Below are 18670 nucleotides of genomic sequence, written 5' to 3'. Positions count from 1 at the left end.
GGCGTCTCTGAGGTGCAAAAATCCAGCTGTCCGAAGCTATTTGTTACCACCGGCATCGGAAGCACCCATTGCACTTGGGCGCAGGCAGCGGTGCCCAAGTGCTGCCGGTAAACAGGGAAATTTGCAACTGCGGGAGCAGCGGGTGCGGGGCTGCGCTGCGAGCAACGAGGATTAGTGCCTGGGGGACGGACACCGGCCCGCGCGGCTCTTCCCGGGGGTCCCGGAGCCGGGACCGGGGGGCCGGGTGCGGGGCGGGGGAGGAGCCCCCGGCTGGGCCCGCCCCGCTGGAACTCAAACCGCCGTCCTCCCCCTCAGCCAATGGCCAGCGCCACCGCCCGCCACCAGCCAATGAGAGCGCGGGGCCTCCCGCCAACAACCAATAGGAGCGCGGGGGCCGGAGCGGCGAGTAACGCTCGGGAGCGGCGCGGTAGGGGTGATGGCCCCGGAGCGCGGCGGCCGGTCGCTCCCCGCCGGTACCGAGGGTCTTCCGAGGGTTTTCCTGCAGAGCCTGCGGACCCTCTTCGATATCCTGGATGACCGGCGGCGGGGCTACGTGCACTTACGGGAGATCGAGTCCCGCTGGCGGGGGGCGGAAGCCCGGGAGCTGCCCGCCGGGGTGATGGAGGGGCTGCGGCGGGCGGCCCCGGCCAGCGGGTACCTCACCTTCGAGCGGTTCGTCCTGGGGCTGCGCGCCGCCCTGCCCGGTGCTGACCCCCCGCTGGAGAGCGGCGGCGGGCGGCGGAGCGCGGAGAAGCCGCCGAGCCCGCGCTGTGCCGAGGAGCGGCGCGGGAAGAGCCGCGGGCAGCGGGAGCCGGGGCACAGCCAGCCCCGCGGCCCAGGTGAGGGGTCGGGGGAGGAACGTGCCCGGCTCGGGGCGGGCAGCTCCGCTGCCGGGGACTGGCGTTAGGCAGGGGCGGGTCGGGCCCTGCGGCCGCTCCGGGCCTCAGGCAGCGCAGGGCTGGCCCTCCTTCTGGGCTGGAACCCGCAGCGAGCTCTTCCCGCAGGCCTGCCGGAAAACTCCGCAAACGTTGCTGCTAGTTTGAATTTTGGCTTTGGTGGGCTTCGGTCCAAGCTGTGCGTAAACCGGGATGGAGAGTGCGCTGCTCCCTTCTCCGCCTTGGGTTTGTGCTTCCCTTCACGTCTGTCCTTGCGTGGGTGCTTGTCTGTTTGTAGTGGTGACAAGAAGAATGAAGGGCTTTACCGTAAGGTATCCGTGGTTGTCCCTTGGCACAAAGTCTGTAGGTGACCTTCCCTGGGGGGTGGGTAGTGCAGCTGGTCATCTAGGAGAGTCGCTGGGCCCTGGGCTCTCCGAGAGCCGAGCAGCTTCGCCAGAGAGAGTCACCCTGTGCTCTGGGGGGGGTTCCATGCCGGGGGTGTGCCCTCGGAAAGGCTCGGTTCGTTATTTCATCCACATTTTGGACAAAAAAAAAAAAAAAAAGGCAAAACCTGATCCAACTTTTTTGTTGGATAATTCTGCAGCACTATTTACAATAATAAATAATTAAGCAATAATTAAATGGGAAAGCAGCATCAGGGAGATTGCTTTGCTGTCCCCAAATGCTGTCCGGGTGGGCAGTCTCTGTCTGCAGAGCCCACCAGCAGGTCCCTGTGGACCCTGCCCCTTCCTCAGGGCCTGGGGTCCCCGTGCTGGGTCTGCCAGGGCCCCCGCCCTGGCGGCACACTGGCCTTGGCGAGGGGGAGGCTGTTTCACTGGCATTGTCATTTGTTGCTAGTCAGTAGGAGACATTAGAAGAAAACCAGGTTTCTGGACTTATCTGGTGTAGGTAATAATTCTTTATCTAGATTTATGAAGTGCATTAAAAGTCTGTGTGCAGAGCTGGTGTTTGTTATTGCAACACCTGAGTGTGATGACTTCCTCTACCTTGGGAAAGTTGTCTGGGCTGGTTTCCCTTCTCTTCCCACCCGTTCTTTCCCCATCCCTTCTGCTGAGTGGAGAAGAAATTTTAACTGTGGCTGAAGTTCTCTACTTTCCATTTTGCCTCCAGTCTAATCACTGGAGCTTCATCTAAGAAAATATTATTAAGCAGGCTGGTTCTTCTATCATCAAGAGTGTAAATGTGGAAAAACCTGAAAAAAATCCTGCTTGGCAAATAAACAGCAAATTGAAAGCTCTGCCCTGGAAAGGAGTGAGCAGATGACTATGGCAACTTCCTGGTTGCTGAGGATCATTATGTGCTGATGTTATACTGATGTCCAGAGCCTGCAGGCAGGGTTAGTGCCTCAGCCCTTGCTGCCAGCTTCCTGCAGTGCAGGGCCATATTCTGGCAACTGGCCTGAATTTCAGGTTCATTCAGCAGCTTAGCAAACCTTCTAACTCAGAGTTACTGTATCTCTTTTAGCTCCAGGTCCTGCACAGCTGCCCGGTGCTCCCTTCTACCGCAGAGGGTTTCCCAGGGTCTGGTTAAACAGGTAGATGTGAGGGAGCTGGGCACTGCTGTGGCAGGACGCAGCTGCTCTTGCTGTGGAGAAACACGCTGGGTGCTCAGAACTGCCCGTGGGTGCAGGAAGCCCTGTCTCCGTTAAGTCCTTTGGACTCAAGGCTGCTCTGAGCCTCCAGCTGCATGAGGCAGCTTCTGTAAGAACCCAACCGCGTGCAGTGAAATGGTGTATTGGCGCTCATCAACTGCCAAGAGTCTGAGAAAACTCTCCCTGCCTGCGTTTTGGGGGAAAGAAGGTGCTCACAGGATGCCACCCTAGCTCTGCTTTCTGGTCCGGGGGTCTCTGCATGCGTCAAGTGATTTGGATGCAAATCATGGCAAGATGGCAGAGCTTGGGGCCGGGTGATCCTCCTGGCACACCCAGGGGTGCCGTAAGCCAGTGGGACGGCCGTTCTGTCCCTGCTTCCCCACTAACCACTATTAGCATATGAGCAGAAGTGCTTCTGAAGAGGTTCCTGCTCAGAGTCAGCTTCCAGCTTCTGCAAAGCTTTCATCAGCCTGGCGGTGCTGGGGCAGCCCATGAGCCACTGCTGGGCAGCACGCACGGTCTCTTGGGAGCCAACAGCATCTGCTGGACGCAAGGCTGGTGAGGCTTATATTGAACAAGTCACCGGGCACAGAAATCGCCATGACGGCTTCCCTCCCACTGGTGCCTAGATGGCCTGTCACAGCAGCATCCCAGCATCTCAGTGTTGATGGTCTTCACCCTTGTGGTTCCCCTGAGAGCTGAGACCTGGGGAAGTTAAGGCACAGAGCAGAAAGTGCCTTGCCCGGGAGGTGTGCAGTGGTCCTGGGCACAGGACCTGTGCTCCTCCCCAGCACGGCGCTTGCCTCTGCTGCTGGAGTGGCCTGGCTATAGCAGCTGCCCGGAGAGCCGGTGGCCCTGGCAGGAAGGAGGGATGGTTTGTAGGTAGCTGTTACTGTCTGGGCCATTGCCAAGGATGGGCGTGTAAATGTGTACAATGACCAGGAGCTGTCTGCTCCGTCCTGGACACTTGCTCTGGTTGGCGAACGCTGGGCTCTTGCCCTGCAGGGGCAGAGGGGTTCTGGGAGGGAGGAGGCCATCCCATATCTCATGGCAGATCTCATGGCAGGATTTCTTCCACCCTGGTGAGCTGGTCCTGCTTTTTGCCTAAGAAGAACTGATCCGAGCTCATTAGCAGGGGTCTTGTTTTAGCCACTACATTGTCAAGCTCAGGTGCAGAGAGCTCAGTTGTTTGACCAGGGAGCACCTTCTTATCACAGTTTCAGCTCAGCTCAACCTGGCACTTTGAAGTAACAGCAGCAAAAAAAACTTCTTAACATGTTTCTACCCTGAGCGCTTCCCAGAGGTGCTCCTGGCTTTGCTTACCCTTGGTTTTGGAGCTGCTCCTCAGCTTCCCAAGCAGGATGTGCTACAGGTCTGCTAGGAGAACATATGCATGGTTACACTGGTCTTGCTGGGTTCTTCCTGGGTAGATATAGGTGTATGAAACCAAAGACAGTTGGCAAAACAGATGAATGGGTGATATCAAAGGCTTTGTGTTTATTGATGTGCTGGAGAGCTATCTACGCCAGAGCACTTGCTGGTAGGAGAAGCAGGATGCCATGATGGATCAGAAGGTTTCCCGTGCCGTGGCAGCTTCTTTCCCCAGTGACACAAAATGACATGCTGAGCAAGGTGCTTGTGTAACATTGCCTGCTGCCCCCTGAGCCCGAGTCCAGCTCCCGTTGCTGAACCCAGTGCGAATGTGGCAGCACAGGCGCTGTGTGCACCCCAGTATGATGCAACTCTCCCAGACCTCGTTGCCATCAAGGTGAAGGGTGGCTTCTGTGGCCATGGCTGTCCTCTTTTGTCCCATACCCCTCTTCCATTGTGTCTGTTTGCTTGGCTGAGAAGACTTGTGGAGCAGGGCACAGCGATGTGCCAGCCCAGGCAATGCCGTGCACCCTGTCCCGGCACTCACAGCCCTTTTTGCCGGTGTAGCAGGGAAAACACTACACCTGTGCCGGGCAGCCTGGCGCCTGGGAGCCGGCATGTGCCCAGCCCGTGGGAGATGTGGCGACGGGTGGGGGTGACTGCTAGATATGTGGGGAACGGCCCTGAGGAGGAGATGTTTTCCCCAGCTGCCTTTGCTTGCCTTTGAAAGCCAGATTGGGAAACAAACTCTCGAGGAAGGCTAGGTGCAGGGAACAAGGTGAGGCGCAACAGCGAGGGGCTGAGCACGCGGCAGGGTCTCCTGGGGACTCGGCAGGGGACTGGGGCAAGGAGGGAGGTACCAGCGGGCTCGCTGCCCAGGCATGTCTGGGGAGGGTGCTGGCTGCACCCTTGGCTGCCCTGGCGCTGCAGTTTGGGGCGGTGCTCTGCCAGCTCGCCCAGAAGAGGGGATCTGAGCTGGCTTGGCCATGGCCGCAGGGCTGCGTTTCTGGTGAGCTCGTCAGGGCAGGCAGTGTGGGGCTTGTACTGACTTTTCTGCAGGTGCTCAGCCAATACCTGCTTCAGTGTACAGGCAGCACAGGCAGGAGGTGTCTGATCCAGTCTCAAACCTGCCAGTATGAACTTAATCTGCAAAAAGAGGTTATGCATGGATTTGCACCAGCGTCATGTGTTTGTAGTAGATCACTCTTTTGCAAGATAGGCTGTTTGGATTTTAATAAAATTTTGAAAACCCTACAGCCTGGTTTACTCTATGGTTAGACCATGGGCACGGGGTCTGGGGGAAACATCTGCATGGCCAAGCCCATCACCAAGCAGGAGCTGCCTTCAGGAGATGGCAGGTTCCTGGCCGAGCCTGCGCCATGCACGCGGGAGCCAGGGATCCCCTGAGGACAGGAGGAGGGTAGCGAATATCACTAATGGTTTAATTGCCTGTGCCAGGGCTAAAACAGCATTGCCTGGAAGCTGCCTGCTTTTTGCAGAAGGTGACCGCTGAGGTCAGCTGCCAGCCTGGCACAGTCAAGTAAGTCATTGCTGAAGCCTGCCCTGCCCATACAACGATGCTAGCGGGTACCCGTGCCAATGCTTTGCTCAGCTGCTCCCTGCCACGTCCATTTGCAAGACCACCCTGCGGATAGTGCCATAGAAGCGGCCACAGGGAGGTTTTTGTTGCAAGCAGCTGATTGCCTCACGCTTTCCTCTGTTACAGGTGGTGATGCTAAGGCTGCAGGGCAGTCCCAGGGAGATGGCAGCCATCCAGGGTCTGGAGACCCTAAGAGGCATCAGAGGGGACGTGCGGAACACCGGAGACACACCATCACCAATGGCGTAGACTTCAGCATGGTAAGGGGACTGCCCTGTCATGGCTCCAGGGAAGGGGCACGTGGTTCCTGGGGAAGGTGGATTGCTGCTGACCCGGCTCTGTTCGGACTTTGGCTTCCCACTTTGCACATGCTGAGCTGTGGGGTGTTGGGCAGATCCTGGTATTTTGGGTACAAAGCCCTGTTGATCTACGTGGAGGTCCTGCCATTATTTCCAAGGTGCTTTCTGTCCCGAATTGTGATGGACAGGGAGGAGGCACGTGTTCCTCTGCCCTCCCCCAGAGTGGGGTCAGCCGTGGAGCCAGCATTTGGCTGCATGGGTGCCTTCCCTGTGGCCAAACACTTGGGCAGAGAAAGGCAAACGTGTAGGTGTAGGAGCAGGTGAGTCTCTGAGCCTTTCAAGCACTCCAGCAAAGGTCAAAGGTCAAGTACGCTCTGCGCTGGCAGGCGGTGGTGCCGGGCAGTGTCCCTTGCCAGATGTTCTCTGTAGGTTGGGGCTCAAGCTTACTGATGCTCCTGAGGGACTTTTTGCCCATAATGAAGTGAAATCAGCATTGAATTGAGCCGAGCAGCCCAGGATAGAGGGATCTGCTCCCCTCTCTCCATCCCTGGGTGGAGAGGCATGATCAGATTGCCTGGATGAAGGGATCTGCACTGCTCCCCAGTGGGACAGCGGAGCTGCCTGAACGTGTTGGCCACAAGCTCAAGCTAAATTTTCCTGGGAAGAGAGCCAGAACCCAGCCTGCAGGATGAGTGATGGGCAGGATGAGCTCTGGCCGGTGTCAGAGCTGCTGCCGAGGCTGCGACTGTCACCTCTGCACTTCCAACCCTCGCACTCCCGTGTCACCTGGCCCCCCGAGCCCAGTGGGGCTGACCAGCGGTGTGGGCAGCATCGATTACAGCCTGACCTGGCCTTGGGTGACATAACACGCTTCAACGCCTGGGCTGGGGAGGGCGGATTTGTGCACACGTGGTTTGCTGGGCTTGCGGCCATGCAAGGGGTTGGGGTGCTCTTGGGCTGAGGGGGGGTCTTTGCTGAGAGATGCTAGCAAGGACTAATAAATGTAGATGTGTGCGCCTGGGGATGGGGGTCTCTGGTTCTCAGGGTTTTGGTGTCTGGGAATTGTTTTGGAGAGGGGAAGGTCCCTCCTTCCCTGGTGAGGCCCTTCCTGTGCATGCAGCCCCAGGCTGGAGCTCATCACTGCCATGATGGTCCTGTCTGCTACTGGTGAGCAGGGGCTGGTGGCCAGCATGTCTCACTGAGAGCTGGGGTTTGTTCCTAGCTCTGCCACAAGCACTCTGGCTCTGGGCTCGTGTTGCCCTTGCCTCTGTTTCCCCAGGTTTTTGGGGTGGGGGGAGGGAGGTCCTCTGCCTTTCTTACCCCCTCCCCATGTACCCAAGTGCTGCACTGCCTTTTGCATGCCCCTTCCCCTGGGGAAGAGATGTCTGTCCCTGTCCCGCAGCTGAGAAGCCTTCCCTGCACCCTGGCAGGAGCCTTTGGGTCCTGATCCCGCTTATGAGCATACAGAGACAGTTGGAACAGGTTTGAGTCCAGCAAGGACCGAATCCCTGTGCAGGATGGTGCTGTCACCTCCCCGCTGATGCTGGGAGCGTGCTGGGCCCCTGAGTGGCAAGGCACTCAGCTGTGATTAGGCTAATTTGCCTAAGGCCCAAGGGGGGACAGGAGCACTGACATCTGTCCTGCATCCCGAGGTGCGCTAGGGATCATCCTGAGCAGCAAAGCGGAGGCGGGGGGCTGTGCTGCAGCCCCAGGACCCTTTGCACTACCACAGCTGGTGTCTGCTCAGCTGGTGTCTTTCAGCCAGTCCATCATTGATCGGCCTGATTTCCCCATGGCCACAGGGGTAGCTGTGATGAGACGTTCTGTGAGAGGCTGAGCACTTTCATTTGTAGGCAGCCCAGGGCACTGTCCCCTCCCCTCCCACCCCGGGGAGCACCAGCCAAGTCCAGTGCTCTGCCTTCCTCTGCACAAGAAGCTGTCTCTGTCCCCAGAGCATCCCACCCGTAGCGAGATGCTGTCTGTCCCCACACTCGGCAGAGCTGGTGCTGCCTTTTCTTCCAGTCACTGTGCTGGCCAGCAAGCCTGGTAGGACTAGGGCAGGCCAGGCGGTCGTGGGCTGCAGCCCCAGCTGGGTGGACGTCCTTGCCACGTACAGCACCTTCTTCGTGCCCCTCAGCAGCAGCCTGCGTAGCACCAAGGCTCTGTGCTTCTTCCTGTGGGTACGTCCCCTCTGGTCTGTCTGTCCATCCAAGTGTGCATGGGGGGGTAGGGGGCTGTTGTGTTGCAAACAGCATTTCCAGGAGCAGTGGCAGCAAGAGCAGCCCAGGTGTAAAGGGTGGCTGGTGTGGGGCGGTTGGGAGGCTTCAGGGCTGACAGTGGGGGTGGGGAAGTGCTGGCGGCCGGAAGAAGGTCCTGGTATGGTCTCACTTGTCCCTGGGGGCGGGGATCTGTTCAGGGTCATTTCTGAGCTGAATCATGCCTCTCCGGATGCTCTCTGAAGCACCAGGAGAGGTTCCTGAGCATCCAGCAGCTTCTGGATGATCCAGCACCCACTAGTGCCTGGAGAAGACTCTCCTGGAGCCCAGTCTGTGCCGTGGGTGGTGGAGGCCAGGCTGTGCTGTGGCAGAGGAGGCAGAGGCAGCAAGGCAGGGCAGCTCCATGTGTTCTTGGCATAGAGACAGGGGAACCGGAGTTGAGGAAGCCAGTTGGCACAGCTCAGGAGAAGGGGAGCAGGAGCCCTCAGCTCACTGGATGAGAGCTGATGAAAGCGTTGCTGCACCGGTTGCTGTGTTCCCCAGGGATGTCCCCTCTTCTCTGGCTACCTCTCGATTGCCGGTGGCAGTGCAGTGCCAAGGGGCAGCAGGAGAAGGTGGCAGCAGCAGAGCAGGGGCCCCCGTGTCCCCTGGGGCACAGACTGCTGTCAGCAGAGGGGCTGAGCCGCCTGCCCTGCAGCAGCCATGGCTGCGCCACAACCTGGTGCGGGGTCCTGTCCTGCTGGTCCTGGGAGCTGGTCTGGGGGCAGGAGCCCTGGGCAACATCGCAGCAGCCCTCCAGGCACATTAAGGTCCCTGCGTCCCTCTCCAGATCCTGCTGGTGCTTGAACCTGAAAGACTGTCAGAAAGATATGCTCTGCTCAGCTTGGAGGTGTCTCAGAGGGATAAAGCGGGGGGGGAGCAGAGTGCTGTGGAAACAGGGCTGCAGGTTTTCCCCTGGCTTCCAGTCTGCACGTTTAGCTCAGCTGCTTGCTGCTCGCTGAAAGCCATGTGTGTTTGTGCTGCTGGCTGACGCTCACAGTCTTGGGGGGATTTGGGGAGTGGCTGGAAGACCTGCTCTTGCTGCATCCCTGGTTAAGTACGAGGTGGAGAAACCTGCTTCTGCAGTGGGGAAGAGGAGGGTGGAGGTGGCCTGACTGTCCCTTACTTGCTTTGGTTGTTCTCCCAAACCAGAGAACTCTTCCTCCAAAGCAGCATCGTGCAGCAGCCGTCATCCCACTCCTCTGTGGCTGAGACCCCTGCCCGTATCCATATCCCTCTGCTCCCCATGAAGAAACCAGCTCCTGGTGCTTGATGAGGCCTTGGTGGGGAGGGGTTGACACCTCTGTGCATTCTATCCTGCAGCTGAAGCACATGAAGGAGCTGGAACAGGAGAAGGATTTCCTGCTGCAGGGTCTGGAGCTGGTAGAGCGCACCCGGGAGTGGTACCACCAGCACATCCAGCTCATGCAGGAGCGCCAGAGACTCCTGGGGAAGAACAAAACCAATGCTGTGAGTCTGGGGCTTGTTCTTGGGGTGCCCATTTGCTTGGGAGGGTCTGGGACTGCTCTGTGGGTTTGGAGGACTGGGCTGGGTCTTGGCTGGACCTGGAGCCAGCCTCATGGTAACCCCCAGCCTCTTCTTCCTCCCTGTATCCCAGGACTTCCTTGCTGAGAGCAGCCAGAGCCAGCTGGGGCTCCTGGTCCCCAAGCTGCAGGAGGTGAACCGCTGCCTGGGTGACCTCCTTTCCACTGCCAGCAAGGTGAGAGCAGCAGATAGCAGCTTGTGGTTGGTTGTGTGAGGACCCATCCTGTCCCTCACCTTATGCTGGTGGCTGGGCTGACATCAGAGCTGCCAGAGTTTCCCCAGGCTCTGGGGAGGTGACTTGGCTCCGTGAGCAAGATCGAGGATGGGGGATGGCCAAGAGGACACTACTGCTGGTCCCGAGCTGGGCTGGAGGATGCTCAAGGCATTTTGGGAACTAAAGGAGATTCCCCAAAAAGGTGTAGCCATTGACAACTGAATAAGGAAACCATCCTGCTGAGGTGCTGAGTCAGCCTCCTTGGAGCTGACTGTCCTGTCAGGCTCCTGGCAGGAGCTGGGCATGCTGGCAGGAATGCTTCCCACTTCTGCCTGCCTTGCTGGAGACCCTGTGATGGCCTGTGCTGGGGTCTTAATCCTGTGCTGGGCTTCTCTCAGTTCCCCGTGTGCCACAGAAACAGCTTCTGGCCTCGGGAAAGGCTGGGGGGGGCACTGGGACGGGGGCTCAATGTCTCATCCCTTCCCTTCATCTTTGCAGCCAGCGAACCCCACCTCAGCTCTGAGCAGGCTGGTCCCTGTGGCGTCCCCAGCCTCCGCAGGCTCCCAGCAAGCCATCAACATGCTGAAGGAGCAAAACCGGCTTCTCACCAAGGTGAGTGGGGGTATGGAGGGAGGAGATCCCTTTGTGGGGGGAGCTGGGAGAGGAGGCTGGGTGGGATGGGGCTGGGGAAGGAATATGAGGCAGTGGAAAATGTTCCTTCAGCTTGGCCAACCTTGGTCATCCCAGAGAAGGGTGTGTGGGCTCACCTGGAGACCCCCCCGTTATGCAGCTGTGTCCAGCTGTTTGCTGGATGAGGGTCTGAGCAGGGATGGGGCATCCCTGACAGAGGGAAAAGACTGTGACAAATGCCAGTCATGAGAGGGCGCAGAGGCTGCAGCTGCGGTTTGCGAGCAGGGCTGCTAGGGAAGGGGCACCCGTGATGCCCCTGCCAGGGCTGGGCTCACTGCTGGGGTTCACATCCCAGCACCCACAGTCCAGCAAACGGCAGCGTTTTCCTCCTCTGAGCAGCATTTTCCTCCTCTGTCCTGTGCAGGAGGTGACCGACAAGAGCGAACGCATCACCCAGCTGGAGCAGGAGAAATCTGCCCTGATCAAGCAGCTCTTTGAGGCTCATGCCCGTAACAACCATGAAACGAGCCAGCTGGACTCCACCTTCATCTAGTGCCCAGCTCCCTGCTCCCCATCCTTCAGCTTCCCTAGGGGTTTTGCGGGACTCGCCCAAAAGCCATCGCACCTGTTGCTCCAGGTGTCACATCTGGAGGTCTGGAGCTGCTGGTGGCATCCCTACAGGAGGAAGCCAGGAATGTATTTTCCTGCCCCTGCCTGGGGAGCATCCCCACACTGCTCTGCTGCTGGGCTTTCCAGCTGCGCTGCTCTCAAGCTGCTCCTTTTCTGTCTCTAAGCAGGCTGCAGGGACTGCACACCCAGCCCCGTGATCCCCAACATGCCGGGGGAAACGGCCGCTGCCCGTGCTGCCTGCGCAGGGGGGAGCTGCTGTGCCCTTGGGCTGACAGGGTGAATTTTGGTTGCTCTCAGAAAAAGATGATGCATCTTCAACCCTCCAGCTGGCATCTCCAGGCAAGCCTGGCCGTTGAAGTGTGGCCTGTCCCCTGCTTGTCCTGCTGTTGGAGGACAAGATTGAAAATCCAAGGGGGAATCCCTGCTGCCTGAGCTCTGCCTGCCAGTGACACTATGCTGGGCCAGAGCAGTGCCCAAGCTGGTGCTCCTCCTGGGGAAATCCCTCTTTCCAGTTTGTGGTAGTGATGCCATAGTCGCTGTTTACACATCTGCAGGCTCCTGTAGTTAATGAGCCATAGACCCAAACAAGGTAGCCCGTACCTCTGAGCTGCTCTTTCAGGCTGTTCGTGGATTGAGGCAGACACCTCTACACACCTTCATTTGGCTTGACCTGGCAAATGTGCCCTTATGACTGCCAGGCTTACATTTTTTTCACGATGACTCTAAAAGGAAAGGTGATGTCCTACAGCATGAAGATGCTAACACAAGACTGATTTCACAGAGGGGCTTTAGGACAAGATTTTGTATTTAACTGAACATGGGTGATAGAGCAGAAGCTGATGGGCTCTTCCATTTGCACACCCCCAAGTAGAGAAATGGCAGCTTTACCTGTTCTGGTGGTGGACGCTGGCTCCCTGGGGTGACATCCCGAATGTGAACTGCACCCCTCTCCAGGTCTCTCGGGTGGTCTAGGTGTGGGTCCTGTTAGACTGGTGCATCTCAGGATACCTCCTCCTTCCAACCTAGCTGAGTGATGATGCTTGAGCTGAATGGTGTCTTCCACTGTGGCTTGGTACTTGGTATGTATGGTACTTTCATAGGAGACCCTTGTGAACCCCCCTGTAGCACAGGCCTGGCCCTCTGCAGCTCCAAGACCGGGACCTTTCTCTCCAGGGCTGTTTCATGCTCTGACTCTCCTGGCACGATGCCGTGGCACAATGCACTGAGGCAGAAGGTGCTGGACCTGCTCTGCCCTGGGCTGGGTGCCACAGGGCCCAGTTCCTTTCTCACTCCTGTTTTCATCTGTCCAGTGCTGTCTGTCCCATCCAACTCTTCTCTTTGAGGTTGATCTTGACCTGAAGCTCACTGCAAGGCATGAATCCTTGCTCTGCCTTTGTCCCTGCTGCCCTGTGCTGGAGTGGGGACCAGCAGAGTGCCAGGCAGAGGCAAAAGGCCACGGCATGTCAAGGCCCCTATCTACAGGAGTAGTCTGTTAGTTGTCCCCTGGGCATCAGTGCCTGACATCTCTGTCATGATGCCACCTCTGGTGTCCAGTGCCTGTTTTGCCTGAGGTTTAATTAAAAGTGACCCTCTTTATAAAGACGGTCACCTGTCTGTAGGGATAATAAAATGGGGTGAACTATTTAATTATCCTTCTGTCTCTCTGCCTAAGTCAGCCTATCTGCTGCTGTGAGCCTTCAAGTTCCTGACTGTCCTGTCCCACGGGATGTGGCATGAGCTGAGATTGCACCATCGTAGCCAGAACACAAAGAGCCCAGGGGGTCTGTGCTCCAGGCTCTGTTCCCATGCCCTTCCAGGCCCCTCTGGGCTTCCCTGTGCTCTGCCATTGGGGAACCTGTCTCTCCTCGCTGCTGTGGGACAGGGTCATCAAAGCCACGTGCACCCCTTTCCAGTGCTTGTAGCTTCATCTGGCTGCTCCCCCAGAAGCTGTGCTGGGAGCTCGTACTCCTCAGGTGGTGCTGGGCTAGTTAACACCTCTAATTTCTTTTCAAGCCTCCTCCCTCAGAGCTGGCCCCCGTGGCTGTGGCAGCGGTGGCCGTGGTGCTCTGCAGTAACTCCTTCCTGCTGGGCAGCCAGAGGGCACCTCGCCGGCACTGCACGCTGTGGCACCCGTCCCTCTGCCCCGCGCTGAGGGTGGCAGCGCCCGCGCAGGGCGAACCTGGGGCTCCATGCTGGTCGGAGGCACCTTCCTTTGCCCTTGCCACAGCTGGGCTGTGGGGTCAGTGGGGCCCCCTGCACCCCCAGAGCCCTCCAGAGGTCAGCTGGCCATGCCTCCCCTGCCGGGAGTGGAGTCAGGACGGGGACCTGGGCCAAGTCCCCCCGGCTGGGAGAGGGATCTTTGCTGCAGCCTGTTTCAAGTGGCGCTTAGGGCAGCCACGAGTCCCGGGCAGGGCGAGGGGGGGAGGTGATAATTGCCCTCGGTTCCCATTTCGTGCCTTTGCTTGGATGCAGAGCCCATGAGGTCTCTCAAAGGAAAGAGAGGATCATTGTCCCCACCTCAGTGCTGCTTTGTAAAGAGCCAGGGCAGCTCTCCTCCTGCCCACCACTGCCCCGGGCCGGGGGGAACGTCCCGGCAGTGCTGGCCCCAGGGCTAGCTTCCCGCGGGACTGCTGCCGGGGTGGCAGGGGAGCTCTGGAAGTGCAATGGGCCTCCTAGGACCAGGGTCCCCCTGTGACCTGTGGGGCTGATCTCGAGCTGCTGGGCCTGGCCTGGCCATGCTGTTCCTGGGTCACTGGTGGGTCTGGCCCATGCCTGACCTTCATCTGCATGTCTGGGCTGTGTCCAGTTTGGCACCCTTAACTGGGGCTGGCACCGCTGCGGTGGTGGTCTGGGAGCCACGAGACCTGGGTTTGTGGACAGGTCTGTAAGTGATGCGCTGGGTGACATGGATGAACATCTTCCCTTCTCTTCAGGCTCTGTTCCTGCTAAAGCTGCATTTGCACAGATCTACAAACGCACCTCCAGGGCTCTAATCACATCTGGAAACAGCTGTGTGAAGCTGCAGTCCACGCTGGGAACAGCTGGAGCAGGTCTCTGCTGTCCTCAGTCAGGGCAGCTCCTGCTGACCCACCTCACCTCAGCCCCTCTGTGCTTGACGTTGTCAAACCAAGATGCCACACCATGTAGTGAACACTCATGTCACCAGGCATTTATCAGAGATACCAGGGTGAGATGGCATGGGGAGTGCCCACTGGCAGAGCCTGGTGATGGGGGGCTGTTAGCAGCAGCAGGGTGTGCTTGGCCCTCACCTGGACTGAACCTGGCGATGTGCCCAGCCCCGAAGCTGCCCCAAGGGATGCAGGACCTCATCCTCTGCGTCTTCAGCCACGTGGTTTGGGAAGGATCCGGTCACCAAGGTCTATTTGTAGTTTCTCTCTTCTCCTGCCCAGTTCCATGCCCTTCTCATGCCCTTGGAGGCTGGGCTGCATGCCCAGCTGCCCCCCTCAGAGAAGGGCTGCTTTCCCAGCACAGCAATTATCCCAAATGCCAGCAGGAAGAGCCGCATCTTGGCCCCCCAGCCCATACGTTCTGTGCTTTTTGCTTTTCTTCCCTGCTGCACGGTCAGGAACTGTTCTGCCTGTTGCAGCTCCTCGCTGCCCTGAGCAGTTCGCAGCAGCTCCGGTGCCCAGCGTGCTGTCAGCCTGTGCGCTCTGCACCTGCTGGCCTGCCAGCGCAAACCCCTGCGAGGTGAACCAAGGATGCTCTGGCCTGGAAAAGGCCCTGGGTCCTGGTCTTCCCCAGGATGGGAAGCTGGGCCATGCACGACTGTCTTGGCTGAGGGGTGCTTGGTGCATCTCAGACCTTCAAGCTGGCACCCGGTACCTCTTGCCCGTACCCTTGGTCTCTCATTGTGGGTGTTCTCCTGCCCCAGACAATCCCTGTGCCTTGTTCCACAGCCCTGTCTGTATCCCAGGCTCCAGCTCACCGCTGTTTTTCTCGTCTTGGCAGAGATAAAACTGCCTCCTGCAGCATTAACACCACATGCTCAGTGCTCCCCGTTCCTCCTCCCTGCCTGCAGCCATGGGAGAGCTGTATTTTCCTCTGACACTTGAGGCACGGTGGAGCAAAGACCCACTCCCAGGTGGTGAGGGCCCACGCCTGCCCGCCCCTCTGCAGGGTACGGCAGGGGCAGTGCCGGGTGAGCCTCTGCCACACCATCCCGGCTCCTTTGGGGGGGACACTGGGGCCACGGCTGTGCAAGGTGCCCCAACATCTCCATCGTGGGGGCAGTCAAGCACAGCATCCTGGCTCTGCTCCAGCATCCTGCCAGGGCCCTGCTAGGTCCAATGTCTCCCGGTGGCCGTGACCCCAGCCTGGCGCGGGTGCTCACCGCTGCCTGCGCAGCCAACCGAGCCTCTTCCAAGGCACAGCTGATTGAAGCCAGATGCTCCCTCCCAGGGAGACCCTGTGCAAGGGGAAGGGGTGGGGCCCCCAAAATTCCTGCTTTGCTCTGCAGCTGTGTGCCATGGGGACTGTGACTTTACTCCCCCGTTACATAAAGAGGCAGCTGCCGTGGTGGATATCCACCATTTCCTCACTCTCAGAGAAGCAGCTGTTGGGGACAAAAGCAGGGACTGGGGTCCTGGCCAGCACCCTGGGGGGGCCACACTTGCTGTGTGGTTGCCCTTAGATCCAATGCATCCCCTTGTGGGACATGGATGTGGCAGTGGGTGCAGATACAGTGGAAGTGGCCTCCTCCTCCTGTCCTGTCATCAGGGCACCTCTGGCTGCCCTTCCTAAGAAAGGGGATCGTGCCGAGCTGGGCCATGCCCTGGACAGGGACAGGCAGATAAAGGGGCAGAAATTGCTGTACAAGCAGAGAACCTGCTCTGGAGGCTGGGCTGCAGCCACATCCCAGGGAGCAGTCAGAACCCACCTATGCAATGACACCATTTAACTGCTCTGCCTCAGTTTCTCCAGCTGTAGACAAGGACTGGGCACATGGACCAGCACATCCCTGTAGCAGGAAGCCTGGTCTTCTCTGTGCCTGCTCAATTTCAACGACCAACCATCTTTCCTTTATTCATTCCCACGTCTCGCTGCAGTCTGGCCCCATGGAGGTGGGGCAGGGAGGACACATGGTGCCTGCCTGCCCTGCAGCCAGATCCAGGGAACAGTGCTGGGAGTAGAGAGTCATAGAATCCTAGAATGGTTTGGGTTGGAAGGGACCTCACAGCCCACCCAGTCCCACCCCTGCCATGGGCAGGGACACCCTCCACTAGCCCAGGTTGCCCAAAGCCCCATCCAACCTGGCCTTCAACACTGCCAGGGAGCCAGGGGCAGCCACAGCTTCTCGGGGCAACTTGTGCCAGGGCCTCAGCACCCTCATGGGGAAGAATTTCTTCCTAACACCTAATCTCCATCTCTCCTCCTTCAGCTTCAGGCCATTCCCCTTGGCCTGTCACTCCCTGCCCTTGTCACCAGCCCCTCTCCAACTTTCCTGGAGCCCCTTTAGGGACTGGAAGGGGCTCTAAGGTCTCCCCACAGCCTTTTCTTCTCCAGGTTGAACAACCCCAACTCTCTCAGCCTGTCTCCAGAGCAGAGGTGCTCCAGCCCTCGGATCATCTCCGTGGCCTCCTCTGGACTCGCTCCAACAGCTCCATGTCCTTCTTGTCCTGGGGACCCCAGAGCTGGATGCAGCACTGAAGGGGGTCTCACCAGAGTGGAGTAGAGGGGCAGAATCCCCTCCCTCGACCTGCTGGTCACGCTGCTGGGGATGCAGCCCAGGACACGGTTGGCTTTCTGGGCTGCAGACGCACACTGTCGGCTCATGTTGAGCTTTTCATCAATCAACACCCCCAAGTCCTTCTCCTCGGGGCTGCTTTCAATCCGTTCTCTGCCCAGCCTGTAGTCGTGCTTGGGATTGCGCCGACCCACGTGCAGGACCTTGCACTTGGTCTTGATGAACTTGAGTCCTGCTGCCCCAGAGCCTCTCTTGGGCACATGCCCTCCATTTCCCCCCAAGACATCCCTGCAAAGGTCTGAGGGATCCCACAAATGTGCTGTCCCCTGCTGCCAGCAGCCAGGGACACCCCATCCCTGGACAGGTCCACACAGGCAGGTGTAGTTTCTTTTGGCTACTGAAAATGATCTCCTGCCCATGGAGGAGGTCTGAGGGTATCTACAAGCCCAAGAAGACACCAGGCAGGGACATGGTGGCTGTAGCGATGTTCCACGGCCCTTTTCCTTGGAGGAAAAAAAAAGAAACTGTTATCAAATCTTCTCGTCAAGCATCCTGCAGCCACCCCCAGGCAAGGGTCACGGCCATGGCCATGTTTGCGTGTCCCACAGACGGGGACCCACAGGGCAGAGCTCAGGCACAGCGGCAACAGCCCAATGCAAGCAGGACATCCCAGCCCCAGCTCCCTGGACCCATGTCCAGCCGCCAGCCAGCTCCTTGCCAATGAGGACAGAGCCACTGGTGCTGGTCAGGCCCTGCCAAACCCTGCACAGGCGCCATACCTCTCCTTGCCTGTGATTAGGGTGTCACAAGTGACATGAGTTTGCTCTGTCTCAGTCCTGGGCTCCTCCCCACCACACCACTGCGGTCCAGGCAGACACTTGAACCAGGTGGCAGCGTCACGGGTGGGCAATGCAGACAGGTCTGCAAGGGAGGGGAACAAGGGAAAGAGAAACTCAGCCACACCATACGGAGAGCATGCCCCAGCTGCATGTGCTGACTTTCCCCCTTGTGATGTTGCACACACATGCATGGCAAAATATTTATTTGTATTTACTGCTCAGGGTCCCCAGAAGTGTGTGATAGGCTCTGAGCAGCCCTGCTGATTGCAGGGGGATTGGCCTAGGTGATCTTTGGAGGTCCCTTCCAACCCAAACTACGATTCGCTGTGGAGCTAGGGGGTGAAGGGAAGCTCCTGATGAGTTGTGCCATGAGCAGTGCCGGGCTCTGCAAGGAAGGGGCTGACACGGCGTGTGCTGCGGGTGCAGGCAGGCTCTGCCTGCAGTAGCAACGTTCCCATCCGCAGGGTCTTGCGCAGCGTTTTGTGTCATTTCATTTCTACAAAGGCCCCGAGTGGCTCTTAAACCACAATGGCTTTTCCATCCCTGCTGAAGATGAACGGCTCCCATGCAGTGCTGGTGAAACTGGGAAAGAAACAGGCTTTTTTGTCCTACTGACTAAACAAAGAAACGCAAAAGACATCGCCTCAGCCCCTTACGGTTTTGTCAAGCCCCAAATGAAAATATTTTGTATTGGTTTGAGTTCAGTTCGGGCTTTTTAAACACACTTTCCTTTTCCCTTCTGTATTGAGACCAATTGAAATGGAAAAGCCGTTTCTAAGTAGCAGACAGAGAAATGGCCTTGTCCTGGGGCATGAGGTCTGCCATGCAGAAAGCATCCACTTCTTTGGGATGCTTCCAAAATCTTCATTAGATCTTAAAATCTTCCAAAACCTCCATTAGTCCTCAGGCTGAAACACTTTCTGGGAGAGACCTGGTCCCACGAGCAGATTGGATGTCCCTCTGTGCTGGGCCAGGAGCCACATGGGGCTCTGGATTCAGCGATGCGCCCGTCCCCCACGAGGGATGTGCCCCCGCCAGCTTGCAGAGAGCTCAGCTGCATGGGCCGGGAAGAAAATAACCAAATCATGTAACAATT

The 18670-nt window shown here is 58.4% G+C and overlaps 1 protein-coding gene across 1 annotated transcript; it reads left to right on the top strand.

Moving 5' to 3' along the window:
* Nucleotides 1-394: 394 nt before the first annotated feature.
* On the top strand, nucleotides 395-12678 carry SAPCD2 (suppressor APC domain containing 2). The gene is made up of 6 exons (XM_075772298.1): nucleotides 395-839; nucleotides 5585-5718; nucleotides 9336-9482; nucleotides 9631-9732; nucleotides 10270-10383; nucleotides 10826-12678. The coding sequence occupies exons 1-6, from the start codon at nucleotides 437-439 to the stop codon at nucleotides 10952-10954; spliced, it is 1029 nt and encodes a 342-aa protein (XP_075628413.1). The 5' UTR covers nucleotides 395-436; the 3' UTR covers nucleotides 10955-12678.
* The last annotated feature ends 5992 nt before the right edge of the window (nucleotides 12679-18670 follow it).

This window comes from Balearica regulorum, chromosome 20 (genome assembly GCF_011004875.1).
Source record: "Balearica regulorum gibbericeps isolate bBalReg1 chromosome 20, bBalReg1.pri, whole genome shotgun sequence".
Classification (NCBI taxonomy): Eukaryota; Metazoa; Chordata; class Aves; order Gruiformes; family Gruidae; genus Balearica; species Balearica regulorum.
The sequence above is the reverse complement of the archived record's forward strand: the minus strand, read 5'-3'. Positions and strand labels throughout refer to the sequence as shown.